The sequence below is a fragment of the Manacus candei genome, unplaced genomic scaffold (genome assembly GCF_025592945.1).
Source record: "Manacus candei isolate 608988 ecotype Guabito, Panama unplaced genomic scaffold, ASM2559294v1 h1tg000083l, whole genome shotgun sequence".
Taxonomy (NCBI): domain Eukaryota; kingdom Metazoa; phylum Chordata; class Aves; order Passeriformes; family Pipridae; genus Manacus; species Manacus candei.
Window position 1 is genome coordinate 5,610 of NW_026138131.1, and position 20,422 is coordinate 26,031.

A 20,422-nucleotide genomic window follows, 5' to 3' on the forward strand; every position below is an offset into this window, starting at 1 on the left:
AATTCTCTCTTTAAATATACAACTGTCCCTCTCCATCCTTTCTCTCCCATTCAAGGATGTACTTTGCAGACACCCTAATGCTCTTGTCCTCCAAACAGAGGTGAAAGAGATAAAAATAAATAAACACTTCGGTGTTCTTATTTTGCACCAATGGGCCCTCCTGTATAAACATTCATATATGCACATATCACAGAGAGGGTCTTAGCACTTGGAAAACAGATGTCTCAGAATGAGTGCAGGCTGCCCCAAAATTATGGAATCCAATCACTGTTAAGAAAATCTTTCTATCTTACCTTGAGACACTCTTCTTGTTTGAAGAGATCCTCACAATCCTTAGCCTGCAGAACAGGAGAATTAAGGCGCTCTTCTACTTCGGACAAGGCTTGCAGAAGGCGAAGAATCTCTGCCAGGTATGTAGAAGGCACATGAGTGGTTTCCACAGTCATAGTTTCAGTCATCACAAAAGTTGTATCTTCACGAACTGTTTGCTAGTATAGATATACAACAGAATGCTTCCTTTAGTTTCTTAACACTAGACAAACTTACAACTTAATGCAATTTCCAGTTTGCAACCCAGAAACAATCAAAAGTAACTTCCAACAAAAAATGAAGGGAATATTTGAGGTTTCTGGCACAGATAACTCATACTCCACTTGTCTGTTTGAAATGAGAGGTACTGAAATTAATCCATGCAAAAGTGTGCAAACTTTTCTTCTCCTACTCTCCAAAAAATGAAGATAGGAAACACAAGAGTATCCTGAGATTATGGTGTTATTGAGATTTTAGTGCTAGCTCTTTAATTTTAAATCATCACACCTTTTTAAAAAACTGTCCTTCATTATAGAAATTCCATGCATGCCACATCTAGAATACTAAATCATTTCAAGGTGTCAGTTAAATAATGATTTCTGTAATAGACACAATTCCTTAAACTGCAACACAAACCAACTATGTCGACTCTACACTTTCAACAAAACCTTTCTCTTTAAAGTAGCAAGTATAAATTGGAATTCTGTGATTTGAAACATATTTAATGCATTAATATTTCTAAAAAAAAAACAAAAAAAACCCCACTCAAAACCAAAACCAGCAAGATACCTCTTCAGGAAGCTGGGAATTTTTTGTTTTGTTTTGTTTTTAATCTGGAAAAATATGAAATAGACACCCTATTCTGAAAGCACATGCATACACCAAATGTAAGGACATCCCAGAATATTTTAGTTCCAAGAAAACTTTTTACCTATGGTATTTGGAAACATATTGACATAAAAGGTGACAAAAAAGTGGCTGTTTATGTAAATTCTCTATATTTCTGATTTGATATGCTAATGGATCATAGATAAAAAAGTAATACTAAAAGTGTATTTTGGAGCAGGGAGATCTGTGATAGCTTCTTTTAGGTAAACTCCAGACCCTGGATCATCTGCATGTCTGTTAGAAAAATCAAAATTTAAGATATCAATTATTTGTGGTTTGGTAAGCTTAAGATAGTTTTGTCACATCACAGAGGACTCCTAGTGTGGGACCAAGATCCTTTGTGTTTGATGTCTGTCTTCTCAAAAATGTAAGCTTTACTTATTGAGGGTCTCAAAGAACATTTAAAAGTAAGTGTTGGTAGACTTCCAAAAATTATATTATTCCATCCTTACTGATAATCATGGATTTCGGAGCCATATATGTGAAAGATAATGGATCAATGGTCCTGAAGAAAACAATATCACTAGCTGGCTACACAGTATGCAAAAGAAAACAAATACAAGCACACACTCTACCTCAGCAAGGTGTCTCATTTTAACTCATGACATATTTCTCTCTTCAGTTACAGAGCTGAGTCATCTGGTTCTTAAATTTTTTTAGAGTCTTAAAATATGCATATGCACACTCTAGAAGATGTATGCATATCAGATATAAGGCCCATAAAGTTATCTGTAGACTTGTCTTATTCTGCTCCATTTCTTATGCAAATTTAATTGCTTTGCTTACACTTTTCTCACTAAATGACTTTTCTCAGTACATCTGCTAACACTGAAACCTCTCTAATTAACATACTCCTGCTATAATTTTTATTATTTAAAATAAATTTCTTTAAAAAATTGTGTTTGCCCCCCATATGTTTCAGGAATCACATGCTCTGCAAAAATAACAGTTTATTCCAGTAAAGCTAAAGAAAAAGCTGTCCCAGTTGATTAGAAAATTGGAGAATTTTGACAGGCCACTGAGGTCTTTATGCAGCAATATATTTTAATTACTCAAGACTAACTGTGACACTCCTAAATGTAGCAAAGACCTTCAGACCCATATAAGGAACATTTTACTATAATTTTATTTTTATTTTTGACTGAGAAGACGGACTATTTCTATTCACAGTAATGCAAAGAGTATGCTAGGTGTGCAAGGTTATTCACTCAAAAAGAGGTCACATGAATATGTAAAGTGACACACAAAATATAATTCTTTTCTATAGTTGTATTAGATTAGTCTATATTTTCAACCCAAATTTAGGCTAATAACTATGTATTTAGTCATTTGTACACATGTATGTATATGTGTGTACATAAAACCTCTGCCTTCTTGCTCTAGACAATTCCTGAAACTACATAAAAGTCAAGCTGAAATCTGATGTGTGAGCAGTTCATGTATATCACATTTAATTATTTATAGTGGCAAAATTCAGTATCTTTTAATCACCATTACAAAGAAAAATGGGCCGTATGTTACCATATATTCACACTGTCTTTACAGGAAAATTTACATTCCTATTTCTCACAGCTGGATGATTACTTGTATAGTTCTGCAATTTTTTATATTGTGTAGATAAAATGGAAAGTACTACTAGACAAATAAATAAATAAATAAATAAATAAATAAGTTGATATTTAAAAGTGGAGGCCTATCAGAACCTGCCCTCATGTTTTGCTACATTATTTATTACCTTATTCTAAAAAAAGTCACAGTCAAAATTAATTAGTTTCTGAATACTATTTGAATGAAAGAGTTGAAAATGTGATGCTACTTGAGAAATTAGGGATTAAGTATCTTTGATTTTAATGGGGTTTTCAACAGGTCACAGGTGTTTCTTTCCCTCTGTCTTTCCTTCATTGACAGTAGAATGATAGAACTCAAGGCAGAAGTTGGCATATGGCAGTAAGGAATAGAGGGTAGGCATATCAGAACTGATTTTAATCAGCAAAGAAAGGGAAACATTTTATCTTGTCCCTATGTTTTCTGGAATTGTCTTATCATAGAAGATACAATCCTATATTCTTGACAAGCATATTTATTAGAAATGCGAAGCTGAAACTGAATTATATCCCAATATTGTAATGTAATTGAATCATATCCCAACATAAACCCAACATTGAGAAAAAAATTGCAAAAGGAGATCGTAGCAGCTGGGAGCCACTACTATTAAAAATAATAATAATTCAGTAAAGATATACGCAATTGCTAATGCCAAAATTGCCCCTAAGAACTGTGGTAGGTTAAGATTTTATAAGGATTAAAAATAAATAAGAAAATGGAGATTAAAGTTTTATATAACTGTTTAAAAATGGGTTTGAGTAAGTTGAATCTGATAAAGTGGTAGAATGCATTACAGAGTTACTTAAAAATACTTAAACAGTTACTTAAAAATACTTAAACCAAAATAATATTAAAAATATATAATACAAATAAACTCTTAAGAGTGATTGGTAAATGCTGGGTAAATGGCCATTTCCTATATTGCTATTTCTTTAAAATAATATTTTAGTGATAATAATTTATTTTCTATTTTTCCTTGATTATCAATGATAAGACTGCTGTGCAAATTATTTATAGTCTCTGAAAAAAACCAGCTTATTTTGGGTAAGGTGTGACTTTTCAGGCATTGCTTTTTACCAAGCATTATCAACCCTAGAACAGTAAACTGAATTTTCTTCCCCATAATTACACAATATTTTTAATTAAGGGTCAGGATCTTTCCACAGACATGACTCTACAGACACTGATTTTATTGATACCTATCAAGTCCTACCAGGTGCAACAGAAACACAAGAAGTAAATTCATGAACTTGCCCCTATAGAGAAGGCCAGTAAGCAAAAGCAAAACAAACCAACCAAACAAAACAGCAACAAAAAAAAAAAAAAAAGAGGCAAAAAAGTAGTACAGAAATAATGCAGGGTTTGCCACAAATTCATACATCTTCTCCAAACAAACACCTGTGATCATTATTGCCTACATGTAGCACAGTATCACCTGGTCACATCAGACTTAACTAGCCTTGGAAAATTCTTTTAATTTCTTTTTAACAGTGGGAAACTGGGTGTTAAAGCAAATTTCACTGGTCTCAGTACATCCATTTATTTACTCTTCCTGCAGAGGGAATAAGCCCAACATCACTTTTGCTGTTCAGGAATTTACACCCAGAAAGTCTCCAACTTTTTTGTGTAAGATCCTGACAACTGTTCCATTTTGGGTCCCTTCTTACGACAGGCCTCCAAACTCATAGAGACCTTACTGTCTGTGCTTTTGATTGAATAACTTCACACAAACAGAACACGTGGGAGGAGTAAAACGGCAAAACACTCCCATCAGCGCTACTGTACCACAACACTGCTCCTAGCAGCATCCTGGTGAGAAGCTCAGGAAAAACAAACAAATGTACCTCTTCCTGAAGTGAAACACTTGAGAAAGTATTCTCTACAGGCAGCTCTGAGGTATATGAGCATGTAAAATCCAGTGATCTCTCCAGAATAAATAAAGGGGTGCTACATATGAGAAAAAAGCAGCAGATAGTGGACACCTTCTGGACAAGGGCAGTGATACCTCAAAGAGTCCAATAAACTTTGGAACAGTTGCTTTTTAGAGCAAACTGTGAACCACATGGTATTTGCTAGCCCATGTTTACCATCAAATAAAGAATTAAACATGCAAAAGTATGATAAAATGCTGTCAGAGATCAATAAAACCACTTTCAAGTACATGTTTATAAACAAGCTTTTATTCATCCGTTCCTACGCCAACTGTGAGTGGTGATGTCAGCTAACATTTAGAAAAATAAATTCTGTCTTCCCTGCTGCTAGCATATCTTACCTGTAAGTGTGTATATATGTAGGAAGAAGATCAAAATTATACTGCTAATATGGAATTTTCAAAATTAGATTGGATGTCCTTAGTCAATCACAAACAAATTATCTATCAGTACAAAAAGAAGTATCTCTTTCAAGCACAGAGAGACTGAAATCCTAAATACGGGATTAAAAATGTATAAATTCCTTAATTTATACATTCCGTGAAGGCAAGGCCTTAAAATGCACTTGGCAGCAATAAAATCAACTTAAATATAAAAAAAAAAATATCATATTTTCAAGTAAGAATGTAAATATTCTCACATATATATGATTTTTCTAGTGATGGATGGTTGCAGTCTACAAAATCCTGCACGTTGCAACACTCAAACCATTTAGTTTAATGCTTGTATCTGATTTCATCTGTGAGTTATACAAAAAATAGAAACTTTAAAAATACACATGACTATTTTCAGCACTGTTCTTGGACAGAAAGTGCTTTATGTCTTCACAACACTTCATTGCTAAGGCATATCTTAGTGGTTGAAAAATGCTGCAGTTTTTATTCTATGATAAATTGAATCTTTTTGATCCATACATAAAATTAAATAAAGCCAGTTAAAATGAAGTTATTCCTAATAATAGCACAAATTAGAAAACATTTCAGTAAACTTTAGATTCTAGAAATAGAAATAGAAAATTGAAGGCTTTGATTTTGAAAACTATCAATCAACAGGCATCAACCAACCTGAAATTATTTCCACTTATATTGTTTTATTTATCAACTTCAAAACTTGATTGAAATGTGACAGTTTTCTCCATAAGAAAAGGTCTCTTCCGTGTACGTATAAGCTTAAATTATGGGACATCTCCCAAAACCTCAGACAGTCGTGCTACAGTCTGATCAATGTATTATTTTCACATTTAGATGGAGTGGGGAGGAAGAGAGAAAGATAGAGACAAAAGCTATAATTTAAGACATTAATTCCAGAGTATCCATAGTTCTTTGGGTTTTTTTTGTTTTTCTTACCGCAGGGTAAGAAAAACATGTAGAGTTTAAAAACTATGGTAGAGCATTTTGGTGCCACGGCCAGTTCTTTGTGTTCCTAACGCCCTCGTGCCTTTAGAGCCCTCCAAGATATCAAAGACACTTGGTCAAGTAGTAAAATGAACACCTTTGGCAATCCCTTCTTCAGTTGCTTAACAATACATTTGTTTTATCCTGGCTTAGATAACTACCTCTAGATATGGACTGTCCTCAGGCTGAGGCTGTGCTGCACACTGAACTTAGCTGCAGCTTATTTGAAAGTCTGCACATCTCTCCTTACTAAAGACCTGCTAATATTCGCAGAAATAAGAGACTTAAGCTGAATTGGAAATTGTAGAAGTTCTGCTGTTAACTTTTAACTTGACAACTTCCATTTGTATCTACTTGTTAAGCAAAGAGAAAAAGAAATTTATTTGAACTATGATGAGACTGGCCTATAAGACTCTTATATATGTAATAGAAGTAATTTTTTTTCAGAAAATAAAAGAAAAAATAAAAACAGAGCACTGTGTATCTTATGTCAAAGCTGTAATGTTACCATGTCCTGAAGAAAGTAGCTTTATGGCATTATTGACTAATTGTAACTACTGGGATTTAGAAAGTGTCTCTTGTTTTAAAATAAATTGTGCATATACCTTAAGTACTTCTGATGAAGATTGTATATGTTAATTTTAACAATTGGATTACAGCAAAACTGATAAAAAAATCTGTATGTCTGTCATGAGACTTTAAAAAAGGCATTTGCAACATAGGAATTATTAAATTCATTAAAGATTGTACATCATAAGCATTTACCAAACACTGCTCAGATCACATACAGTCACTAGCATTTTGGGGGGAGATAAGCCTTTAGCTCCTTTAACTACCAATGAGTCAGAAGAGATAGCCATTATCAGTACTAGAAATCAGTAAATAAGGAAATACTTAGGTAGTCACATTTTGGAATGAAAACAGTCAGAACACATTGCAAAAGCTACATCCTAGGCTGGTTCTCAACAGGTATTTAAAAATAGTATTTATAATTTTAAAAGGTTTTCACTGGAAAATACTTTTCTAATTGATTTATATGTGTTACCTTCTGGTAGACAAAGCACATTTAAAAGTTTTTGGAATGTGATAAGTTCTAGAGATGAAACAGTGAATATAGTGACAGAACTGTCTTCTACACGATATGTCGGAAGTTAGCCTTACTAAGAACAGATTTTGGTCAATGCCAACTATTTAATGGCTGATTTATTAAGATGAAAGAAAGACATAACCTTAGACAGCATTCATGTGTGAAGCTTTAGGGCTGTCTTGAATAATAGTATGTGTAACTCTACTGACTGATTACCATGAACTCATTTATGTTAAATAAAGCTGAGATATGTTAGAATACAGTCTATTGATATCTAAATTGACTAAACCATTTTGAAACTGATTTGTGATGTTAGCTTTCCAGTTATTTATGCAAACTACATCTGTTAGATAATGTTGACATAATTTAGAAAATAAACTGAAAATAACATTAAAATACGACATTTGTGATGAATGCTAACAGCTTCAAAGTGCAAAGTCCTAACCTTTAACTCTGACACCATTCAGAAATGTTAAAAGGCAATACCTAATTATTTTCCATCTTTAATCTACATTTATAAAGATACAATCATACATAACAGGTTTTGTCACTTGGGCTATTTTTGTTACTTCAAGATATAGATTTAGTTTTTTTAATGTAAATGAAATTGCTGTCAATCCAGCAGTTTTGAAAACTAAATATGCACACATAGATATTCAGCACTCACACTGTACAGTTACAAATCTACCTCCTTCTGCAACTTTGTTTGTATACTCAGATGCATCCATGAGAAAAACCCAAACAAAAAAAACTCACCAAAAAACGAAAAACCCCATGAGTAATGTTGACATTCTGAAATGTAGACAAGAGATGAACATCATCTCTTCAAAAGATACTGTTACTTAAGGCCAGATCACTCTGCAGCAGGTCTTTTCCCTTATTATTTAGAGCCAAATAATTTTGACACCAAAATCCCCACCATGGAATTTATTATGCTAATAAATCATAATACACTATATCAGAGAACATAGGATGGTAATTAGCTGCCTTGCTTTCCAAATAACTGTGTAATTAAAAGGACAAATATATTATACTAGTATAATGCTCAGTTTTGTCAGAAGATAATTAAAAGGGTGCAAAACATGGTGTTGTTGCACATGATTCTTTAACCAAAGGCTGATGGCCTTGTTTCCATCTCAACCATACAGAGAAGAGTAAGAAGAGCCTGTGGTGTGGCTAAGACTATATTTGTATCACTACTTCATACAATTTAAAGACAACATTTTAAACCTGCTTTAGTTCATGTTAGAGCAAGAGTATTCATTCCTATGTGATAAAGTAAAGATGTAGAGTTTCACTTTTAAACTTGAGAATGTAATTTAGATTACTTCCCTGAAGTTTATAACAGATAACGAAAAGCAGCAGACAAAAACCTCTTCTGCAAAGTTCTGTCATCCACAAAATGGGATTTTTAAACTTAATCCTATTAAAATACTAAAGATTTGCAATGATGAGAGTGAATGCTGTACAGAATTACCAAGGAAATATGAGATAAGAAAAATATGTTTAAGAAAAACTCAAAATAGCACAGTAAACTGGCCCACTTCTATAAAAAAGGCTATGTATCCTCTTCACTTAAAATTACCACAACACTGTATACATTCCTTTTAGACAGAGAAGGTAAAGTGCCTTTTAAAATACATCTATAAAACTAGCTCTTCTTGAAGTACATCAAAGACAATATCCCTCTTCAGTAGATATTGTCCCATCTTTCCCATACCTTTCCTGTCAGACAGATAATTAGAGTATTTTAAATACAGTTAAACTATTTGGAATATATTTTCTAATACCCATTTCCAGGTCGATGGATGCTAGAAAATGGGTGCAAACATCAAGCTGTGATTCTTTTCCCAATGTTTCTCAATCATCCTCATGTTTTTTTGCAGATCACAGTCAAGAAAGCCCAGTCTTTATATATGCTATTCAAATCTATTTGTTTAAAAAGCTGCCACTGTCAATGTCAGAAAAGTTAAATGGTGTCACAGGATCACCCCTGGGCTGTTCTTAAGAGATCCAAAGCTCATAGGTGAATTGGATACTAATCCATCACTATATAGTTCTTTTCTTTTGTCCAGTAGGTATTTTCCTGTTTTGCTCTTCTAATGTCTTTTCTCTTGCTTATATCTTATTTATATCTCTCTCTCACACTCATTCTAGGAACAAAGAAGAATTAGTCTGCCCCTTCTCGGCAACCATTACTCCTTTATTTAACCCAAGAAACATTTAAGCAGGGATAAGAGAAGAAAATCACTTCATTACACTGCTCCTGATTGTGAGAACCATGGAAAACAACAACTGAAAACAATGGTAGTACATTGCCACTGAAGTATCCATGTTATTTAGATGCAGACAGATAATTAGAACATCAAGTCCTGTGTTTATCTGTCATAGATTTATTTCAATTAATGATTGATTTATATTTTATAAAATATTTTGATATATATTTTAACAGTTAAAAAAAATTAAATTTAATTAAATTAATTAAATAGAGCTCCACAGGGAAATAATAACTCAAAACTGCAAGATGCCCTTAAAAGACTGGACTTCAACAAACTCTTGAGTTTCATATGTAAACTTGACCAGTTAAATCTGGTTCCAGAAGTTGATCACATACTCTCTCACCTGAATTCCTCATCCAGTTGAGAAACAGGCATTTTGAATTTGCGAATGCTTTACAGAATCTTAAGCAGAATAATGTCTTTTATTTGGAAAAATGAAGCTTATGTTAGTTCACAGTAAGAACTAAGAGTGCTGGTACTTTATTCATGTTGCAGATAACTATTGAACTGCTCAGACTAAATCACTTACCTTATAAAAACAAATGCATGTTTTGTATAGCTATTTTCCTTATTCATTCTTGTTCAATACATAGTCTAATTGGTATGAAAAAGACAGTGTCTCCTGACGTTTATCATTTGATCAATATTAATATCTTTCTCTGTATGGCCAACATCCAGGCCCAAATATTTCACTAGTAAAATGACCATAAATTTCAACAGAATGTTTGTGTGTAATAAAATTACTGAAGTTACTTAGATAAGCCTATCTTTTTCCTTATATGTACATCAATAGATACATAATTTTGACAGATTGCAAGTGACTCTCTTGTCTTAAAAATACTCTGGCTTACTATTTACAGTATGCATAGTTCAGCTGAGAGAGAAAAACTAAAAGACCACCACATATAACTGCAGAAAGAATGTTGAACAGCTTGATAAAATATGGTAATAGGACATATGAAGTAAGAATTTAGAGTGTAGGCTTTGCACCTGTGTTGATCTAGAAAATGTTTTCTCACGATAAAGGCCTTCAGTACTCAGAGTAATTTCAGTCAGCTCAGGAAAATCTAAACTGAGCCATGATACAAACACACTCAGAGACTGATGAAATGAAAGCATTGGAACATTTTTTTTTATAAAACAGACATTAAGTAAAGCTAATTTAGTTAAATGTAATCAACATAATAATAACTGATTTTGATTCTGACTTGAATTAAACTACCTGCTTTTTCTCTGCAACAGCTACATTACTGTGACATAAACTGTTGCTGAAAAACTGTAACTGAAAGATTTTAAGTTACTGTTTTTAGAGGTTTAGACTGTAGCAGAGGGAATCAACAACTTTTATGAAAATACTGTGTGACTGACAAGGCTTAATGATTTCAGATTCTGCAGAGAAATTTTAGAAATAAATGTCCATAAACCTCTCTAATGTTACAATTTTTACTGAATTTTTTTTCAACAGATGTGCAATTTTAGTACACAAAAAATTCATTTTGATCTAGGATTAAACTTTAATGGTTTGCTTTAATGGCTTGCTTTTTGAAGAGAACCTTACACTTTCATGAATAGCAAAGGGATTATGGTTAATCATAATTTTAAAACATTATAGTAAAATATTCAACTCTTTAGTAAGCTATTTGAATTTCACAACTGAAATTACTAAAAACTGATTTCAAATGGAAATTTTTAGCTAAAATGAAGTAAAACATCTAACTTGTCTTAGAACAGAATTATAAATCTGACTGCCTGAAAATCTCAATTTTTTGCCAACTGTTTATTTTGCCACATATGAATAAAGACATTGTGTGAGAGAAGAATCTTGCAAGACAACAAGGACTCCAATTTTTTTTTTCCACTCAGTGTCATTTTGGGTTTTGTGTGGTTGCATTTCTGTGTTTGTGTGCCATGTTTAACCTGTGAAAGCAATGAACCCACCTTTTTCCCTATAGAATGTCACATCGAGGACCACTACACCAAATTGATTAATGTCTCAAAAATGTCATTAAACAGAACATGAAGTGTTTGAGGTAATATAACTGCATCTCATTCTATCATCAAAAGTGGTGACAGAAAATCCCATTTTATAAATATACACCCATATATACTTGTCAATTAGTTGTTGGGTATTTACTGCTACCTATTTGTAAGACAATCAGGATTTTACAAGAATCTGCCATGACAGAGAGAATAAATTCTTATAAGGTCATGGTTTCTATATCTTTCTGACAGATCTTCCCAACAAATATTGGGGAAAAGTAAAATCCAGGGGAGAATGATAATTTTAATTTCACACTTTGATATCAAAAATGTATTATCTCCAACAAAGGTAAGAAATGCAAATCTGTCATTAAGCAACATAATTAAAGGTTTTCTTCAGTGCAGTCTTGCTATGTTTATTCAATGAAGCATAACAGATTGCAAGATATACATACAACTAAATCCTCATTGATTTATAATAACAACCTTCAGTTGTTAAATAACTGTTATCGAATACATCATCAATTATAAATAAAAATACAGCTATTTGTTTTGTTTTAAAGAAAAAATCAATTTTATATTTTTATTGTATGGTTTTATTTAGTTGGTGGTTAACATAGAAAATCTCTGTGAAAGATATTTTTGCTGGTATATGCATGTGTTCAAATGAATAGTTTGAATTTTCATTTTTCTTTTGTATTTTAAAATCTTTCACAAACAATTAATGAATCCTCACAACATCCCTGTGAGGTAGGTTTTTATGCTGTTTAAAAAAAAAAGAAAAAAAACCCCTTGAGAAATTCTCTGTTTCACTGATTCAGCAAAGTCAAAATAATAACAATTACAAGGCAGTTGCACTTTGCACTCTGATTTTAGTAATGAAAATACACTGCCCCTCTCAAGTTTCAGTAGCTTCTATATAACCTCCAAAATATTTCATATGAATATCACCTCAGTCACTGTCAAAACAGCAAGACATTTTTCATGAGAAATGAGAAGGATACAGTAATTGTCCTGTGTACATGTAACTTTCATTGAATGACCTTATTCCCTAGATAAATTCTAACAAGTATCCTTCTTGCATGGAATATCTGAGAATTATAAAAAACTTAACCTTAAAAGGTTATATATTATATAAATTATATATTTTAACAATATAAACATATATAATGGTTACATGAGTTTAAAAAGTTGATGAATGTATTCCTCTGAGGAATTAAAAACATATGTGCTTATGTATCTACCTTACATATTTTATATAAAAATATGCTAATATAAAGTTTATTGATCTGCTAGTAAAATTTTATAATGGATATATTCATCTCCTGTCATGGTAGGTGGTGGGTGACATAAAAAGTGCATTGCCAGCATAATGTTTTTATATAAATTGCATGCACAATCTGATCCCTTACTTGCTTATCAAAGGAGCAAATATATTCATTATAAAAAAAAGTCAACTCATTTACAAGACAAAGTGAAGCTTGCTCTAGCTCCATGTCAATATAAACAATTTGCACCTGATTACATCCATCAAGTTTAATATAAACCATAGTAATCTGAAGAGTGTAATCAGATGGAACAAGATTTAATAACATACAAACCAAAGTTAATGTTTCTCTGATTGTTTCCATCAACTGCATAACTGTCCAAAGTATTAGTTTTACACATACATTATTTAATATTAGAAAAGTTAAAAATACACAATATAATACATTATATAGAGGAATATATTTCTCAAAAGGTTATACATAATGCTGATTTTTAGAACTTTTTTCATTTTTTAAAGCATACTTTATATCAATTAAAAGTAACACTTCATATATTCAAAATTTCATTATTCTGTCAGTATGTTTTCTCTGCAATCTAGGTGCATTTAAAAATAAATAAATAAAACTGTATTTTGATGAAACACCCTTTATCCACTGGCACCTTAAGATTACAGAAGAGTACATAAAGCAAAAAATTCCTTGAGAGCAGGTCTCATCTTTCTTCATAAAGCCCAGAAGACAATAAGCAGAGTAGTAGGAATAGCAAGGCAAAACCTTATAAGTGCAAAAGCGACCTCTGGTAACCTTCTAAATGGGTAACACTGAATACATATTTTGATCATAAATCTGGAATAGTGAAAATTTCCCTTTTATTTATCCAGTTACCGCAGTATTTATAAACAAGTAAGAATAATTACATTTTATATACAACTAAACAAAATCAGAAGACATGAAGATGGTTCATAAAATTATGTTTTCAACCTGTCAAATTTAAGGGTACACTTTCTTACAAAAACTTTTTTGAGAATTTAAGCATTCGAAGAAGAGGCCATGTATATATAGTGTCATAAAAAATTTTCAAGTCACTTCCTAAAGTGAGTATAACATGTTATGGACAAATAAAAAAACCAATTAAAATTGGCATGAGATGGGTAGTTTGGAAAAGACAATTTTTGTGTTTTACATGTTCAGTGAACCAAATAGATGCATGGTAAACTAATGTTTCTAAACTGATAAATGTTATGGAAAAATAATGAGGCAACAGAAATAAACACAAATTTTTCATTGCTGAGTTTTTTCTTATTAACTGATATAACTTAAGGGCAATTTTAAGACAAAAGCAGAGCACTATTGTATTGGAGTATATAAAGATTCCCCCACTTGCAGACAATAGGGTTTTTCTTATTAATATCTGAAGAGTTGACAGTGACCCTGAAGCTCTCACTGTTAGTAGGATGCTGTTAGTAGTAGCAGTTGCAAACATATGGGTTTGCCAGTAACAACTCACAATTTGTGCATAGTTGAGTCTTCGAAACTGAGCAAATTTGCTCTCAAAATCTTGCCAGCGCTTGCTGAGCTGTATCAGGGTTGGCTCCACTGCTTTTGCAGCCCCATCCTTAGACAAGCGTTCAGCCTGCCTGTGCACCGCATTCAGATCTTCCTTCTTCTTCTCCAATTCTCCACCAATCTCCTAGTGAGCAAAACCAATACAGGGCCCAGGACAGTTAGCTAACTAGATCAATCAACTTGAAATTAGCAAAATACTTCTGTCAGAAAATCCATTTCCATTTTATTGTTACAATTAAAATTTACAGCTATTTCATATCTTATTTTACATTTAAACAAAACAAAGATAATTGAAATTGAAGAACCTTCTTGGAGATGGGCTGTAGAGATACTAACTGCTAGTATTCTCTGAAACTGTTAGCAAAGGCCAACAGTTTCCACATTCAGATTCTTGCTAGTACACTGGGATGGGCAATTGGAGAAATTATTTTCTCAATAAGGGTCAGGATATTCAGGACAAATATTGTTCGAACAGCTCACAAATATATTATTAGACTCTTTAATGTATTAGTGAACTCCTATTTTACTCTGTGGGAAACTCAACAGAGAATGAAGCAAAGAAAGACGATGTAAAATAAACCAGGAAAATCTTTGACAGTATGTAAATAAATCTATAGACTTTGACAGTGACATATGAGTATGCTCTGATGAAAATGAATGTGCTAACATGTGATAGAGGTCATCCATATATCGGTAAGTCATTTGTTCATCTGGAACAAAGATACACAAAATCAATTACAATTTTTACTAGAAAACATTTGATGCTTCTTAATACATTGCACACTTTTTGTATTACTGATAAAACATTATATTTAGTGTGTTTCAAATTATTTATATAACATTCTGTATAACAAACAAATACAAAATATAGTACAACAAAGAAATGTCAGTTTGAACACAGATAATTAGGGTTCATTTTACTATAAATAGAAATAAGAAGAAAACTGCTAATTTTCTATATCTATATTATTGTTTGTTGCATTTGCTGTCTGTTGAACTGACAAACTATCACTCAAAATATCTACCATTTTCAACCCAAAACAACATTACCTTTAGCTTCTGCTCATCTTTCTGGTCTGGTAGACCGGCTAACTTTTTCTCAATGTCATCCAGCCATGTCATTAGGTCATCAGCCTGCCTCTTGTACTGATACCATTGATGAGAAATCTCTAAAGCCTTTTTTCTTCTTTGAGATCTCAAGTCCTGTTCACAGTGCAGACATTATTAGAATATGAATTAAAGGCTTATAAAATATGAATTGGCGTGTGTGAACACTGTAGGGAAAAAAGTGTACAAGGCCACTATTTTTTTAATTAAATGTTGATATTTAAAGCAAGTATATGAGTAATTGAACATATTTTCATCAGTTCAACAATTTTTGGTTTGTTTGTTTTAAAGGAAGTTACCTAATTCAGTTTTGTTCACATGTTGAATAAACCACTCAGACAGTCATCAATATTCATAGAAGTTAAGACTCTTACATAAATGTCAATATTTTATATAAAACACTTCTGCTCAGAATACTTACTGGACAGATGGAAACACAGCCCACTTAGTATCTAGCCAAAAGTGGGGCTTCTGTATTTTGTGGTCTCCTGTGAATTTCTAGCCTGCATGAAACTCTGTAGCTATTCAAATGAAAGTCATTGCAATGCAGAAATGTATGCAAAGACAAGTTTCCTTCTTCTAAATTAAATACCATGTATATAATAAATGTCTTGTGTTTATAACTCCACTTTTAAAGGTATTAAAATTTCTCTTTAGCAGGAAGGTAAAGAATGTATGATTTTTCCCCCATAAATGTTATTAAACACATATGTGCTTCAGCTGCTTAACTTTGCTTGCAGAGAATTGAGAGAATATTTTAATTACTATAACTTCTTATTAAGAAGTAAATTTAAAAATTCCTAGTACATTTTATATAAAAACACTCAGATGAATTTGCCTCAACAATCGTTGAATTTTGTTTGACAAGGGTGAATGCCTTAACTGAGTCACCCAAAGGAAAATCTATCACTCTCTTCCATAAAACAGCCAGCAAGGATCTGGTCAATAGCATAGGGCTAGAAATATTGTTCTTGTTTCTCCAACATAAAAGTTATGAATTGCTTCCATTTAGCTTGGAACAGTTGAAGATACACCTAATAGATTTCCAGGCTCTTTTAAATATGGACAAAACAATAGTACATTCCAGCTATCCTTCTCCTGAATTCACACAGATCTGCAAAATTTTAAGGATTGGAATGAAATCCACAGGAAAGGAAAGAGGCTGCTTAAAAGTAAGTAATAATAAGATGTAAACATGCCATGTTCCCCAAACCAAGGACAACTTAATCAAAATTATCAAAAGAAATTAAAATTCTACTTGCTGACGAGATAAAAATTCTTCTATAGCAGCCAGAGCCTACAGCACCAGGTAAGTGACCAAGGTGACTCTACAACTGTAAGATTCTATCTTTCCTCACTTTTATTTTTCCATGGAAAGACAACACTTCCAATTACACGTATTAGCTGGCCCAAATAGGTCTCACCATGTGTGTTTCTAGGAACAACATCATACCGTTATACCTCCAGGATTGTGGCAACACAGAATTTTCATATGCAGTTTTGGTTTCCAGCCTCCTTAGCTGCTCAGTCTATTGGTACTACCACCCCCCCTGCTCTAGAGTGGCTGGAGCCATCCTTGTAACTGAAGAATGCAGTGTGTAAATATTTTACTAAAGGAGAAACCGACTCATTCATGGCCAGAAGTATGTTATGCAACTGAGAATATAAGTTTGTGAAAACTGATTCAGTCTTGACTGCTGTTGGAGAAATATAAAACACACATCACATATTAAAAAAGGGATTATCAAAGCAATCATTGTTGTCCAAGTGGCAATCACACAATTGTAATACTGTGGATAAGACAGTACTTCTTAAGATGGAGATCGTAAAATGCCTTTTGCAAGGCATCAAGAGAACAGCATAAGAAAATACATCTGTAGCCAAATAGTTTCAGGTTACTCATCTCTAAATAGTAATGAAGACTCATTTAACAAAACAGTGCCCTGAAATGAAGACAAAAATGGTTTTAGTAGCATGTGCTTATAATTGTAGCTCCTATACCTTGAGGGCATTATGTTTAGTCCGCAACAGCTGTTGTTTTGTCTTTATTTCCTCACGTTTTCTCTCATCTGTGACTCCCTTTTGAAGCCTGTCGCCCCTTTGCAGCAATTCTTTCACTGTGCTCTCATCCTCTTCACTCTGAGTTTAAAAAAACCCACAAAATAACGTGCATCTTAATCTAATTATTACTTAACTAAGAGATACAGACATACAAAAATATCTTTCCTCTGCTAAAGTAGGCATGTAACAGCTACTTGCAGTTCTGTATTGAAGACTGAGTAACTTACACTTGCTTTCTACAACACATGTAGCCACTTGAAGGATAAAAGTAAGACAGCACTGAAAACCTACACATTTGATGTTAGACTTTATGTAACATCCAGGACAACAGGATGAAAACATTAAAGGCCAAAAGGTGAAATATATTTTACTTTAAAGCAAAAAGAATAGATATATCCAAAATATTCCAAATTACTGTCAGCAGTGATTGAAAGTGCCAGTACAGCAGGAGACCATGCAATTCCTGACCATTCCATGTATCATCACTTTGCAAACCAGCTATTCTGGAAGGAAAAATGGTATCGTTAAATATTTTTTATGCAGAAGCTGAATCTGTGCCACCCAGTGGGGGTGTCTTGTACCACAGTGAACATTTGGATGTAAAGAAAGGGAACCAAATATGCTCAAGCAGTGGAAATTGCCCCTTCAAACTTGATTCACTTAGAATTTACCACTGCAGTACATGCTGCCTTAACTGTTATTTTTCCTGCATAAATGAAAAAAAGTCCTGTAAAGATTCCTCCCAGCACTGACATAAAATAGACATTTTTGAGGACTTCCTTAGAAGGGAAATAATATTGAGTCTTTACATTTGTTAGAAACAAATATATATTTGATCTTTCTGAGGATTCATGAAGAGCAGGTTTTAAAGATGAATCTCCATTATTGCACAGCCAAGAAATGTTATCTCTCTGAAAATCACTTTGGAGAAAACATACCACAATGGCAATAATAGCAAAAACCAGCAGTATTTAACTTCTCTTTTCTCTTTTTTCCCCCCTAATATACATAAATGATTTTACTCCTTGCAGTCAGCAAACGTGAGTAATAAAGCTTATGACAGACAAAAAAACTATTTAAATTGCATGTTATAAGAAGATTGGTTAAGAACAAATTAGCAAGTGACATTCTTTTTGATTAGCATTTATTTTTAGTGAATGTATTCTTTTACTACATTGCCCATTTAGATACATCGTTCTGACTTTCCTTGGTCTTCATGCTGCTGCAGAGGTTTTAATATTCATTGCCTATTCTCTAATACTGCTGGTACTATATACAACCCGTAGATAATATTCTTGGTCTGTTTAGTGTTTTCATAAGGATCAAATTTTTTTTTTTCTGATAAACTAGAAATTAAGTTAGCACTAAAAATTTTAGTTAATGCTAATTTGGGACTTTTGATTTTATAATATATTAACACAGTAAAATTTTGCCCAAGTTATATCTACAGATCCTAACACAAATATGGGTTTCTAATTTTAACTCGGGTTTCTTCATCTCCATGTCTAGTTTGCTCAGACTTCCATTTCAGCCAAATTACCATATCTTTATTGAAGTCCTCCTCTTTCAGATTCACTCCCTGTTGAATTTCAACCTCCAGTGGTTCAAGCATTTTTTGTATATCGAAGTCAAATTGCTCCAATTCCTTCACAGGAATGAAGGGCTAAAATGGGAGAAATACAAAGATTTTTTATTTAAAGCACACAATAATTTTATAAGAGACATAAATGAAAAGAGACATCTGTTCTATCCCCTATTGCTAAAATAATGGTAGACTTTCCATCACACTGAAAAATATCTACACCATACAACTCAAAGTACCCAAAGATACAAATAAAGATAGGAATAGATGTAGGATTTTCATGCAAGTAAACAAAAGAATTTTATGGTGAGTGAAAATGAAAAGAAAAAAAAAAAGATAGTTTCCAATGTGTGTGTAAGAAAAGGTACAAATAAACAGTGTAATATAAAAATTTGTCTAAAAAAAAAGATGTTTACACTATTTGGTTAAGTCTGGTTTGTCAGAAATTATTCATACAACAACAAGCAATACATTCAGATGAAAAAACCCTACTATTACCAATCGAGAAAATTTTAATGATACTCTGGTTCAGTTTTGAAATTATTGCTCTCTCACAAAAAACAGGGAAAGTGTCAGGTAAATTATACAAAACAAAGGACAAAATCTCTGTGTAAAATATTCCTCTAATAATATTATATAACATATTGAAAAAAAAACAACAAAACTTCAGTAAAAGAGCTTCTGTTTCAAAAAGTCTCAACAAAAATTCTGGACCAAACAACTGTCAACCAAACAAAATAGACTCAATTGCTCCAAAATAAGTCACAGTAAAATTAAGGTACTTTAGTTTTGTATTCAGCTTTAAACTCTCAAACAAGAGACTTGACACTTATTAACAATAATACACCACCCTTTGTTGATCTGATACATGAGTGCCTGTGAATAGTTTAATGTACAATATACAATATATTTATTAAGTGCATTGCAAAGGATCAACAGAAAAAGCTTTCTTCTTTCAAAGCTTCAAATGCAAGAACAAGAAAAAAATCTCAACAGTTTTTGCATAATATTTAGATTTAAAGGTAATTAATACTTTATAACATTATAGGAACTCTTGGACATACACTTGTCACCCTGTTAAAGACATAAGCACATTATATTCTAACCAGCTCTCTTTCACTCTTCCCTCCAGTATAATTAGTTGTTATTATTATATGCAAAAACTTGTAATGAAGATGGTAACAATCAAAATTAAACAGATAAAAGAAGAGAGACTGGATGTCAACTGAAATTTGTTCTCAGTTGTTCAGAGATGACCTGGAAGAATCAGGGTAGAAAAGTTTTAATTGTATTTAGTTGATTATTTTAATGACACAGATTTTGCACTCACAAACATTAATGAAAATATAATAATGTACAATATTT

At 32.5% G+C, this 20,422-nt stretch overlaps 1 protein-coding gene across 4 annotated transcripts in view; it reads right to left on the reverse strand.

The window, feature by feature from the left end:
• Positions 1-230: 230 nt before the first annotated feature.
• The window catches only part of LOC127481902 (dystrophin), a 481,077-nt gene continuing 460,885 nt past the window's right edge, over positions 231-20,422 (reverse strand). For 3 of the 4 annotated variants that reach the window (XM_051811717.1, XM_051811718.1, XM_051811719.1), the window contains exons 38-42: positions 19,016-19,138; positions 17,416-17,553; positions 15,358-15,510; positions 14,249-14,431; positions 231-488 (exon numbers count right to left, since the gene is read on the reverse strand). In XM_051811717.1, the coding sequence (XP_051667677.1) occupies positions 285-488; positions 14,249-14,431; positions 15,358-15,510; positions 17,416-17,553; positions 19,016-19,138 (801 nt within the window). In that variant the 3' untranslated portion in view covers positions 231-284. The remainder of the gene's footprint in view (positions 489-14,248; positions 14,432-15,357; positions 15,511-17,415; positions 17,554-19,015; positions 19,139-20,422) is intronic. The other variant, XM_051811720.1, reaches the window with a different exon arrangement.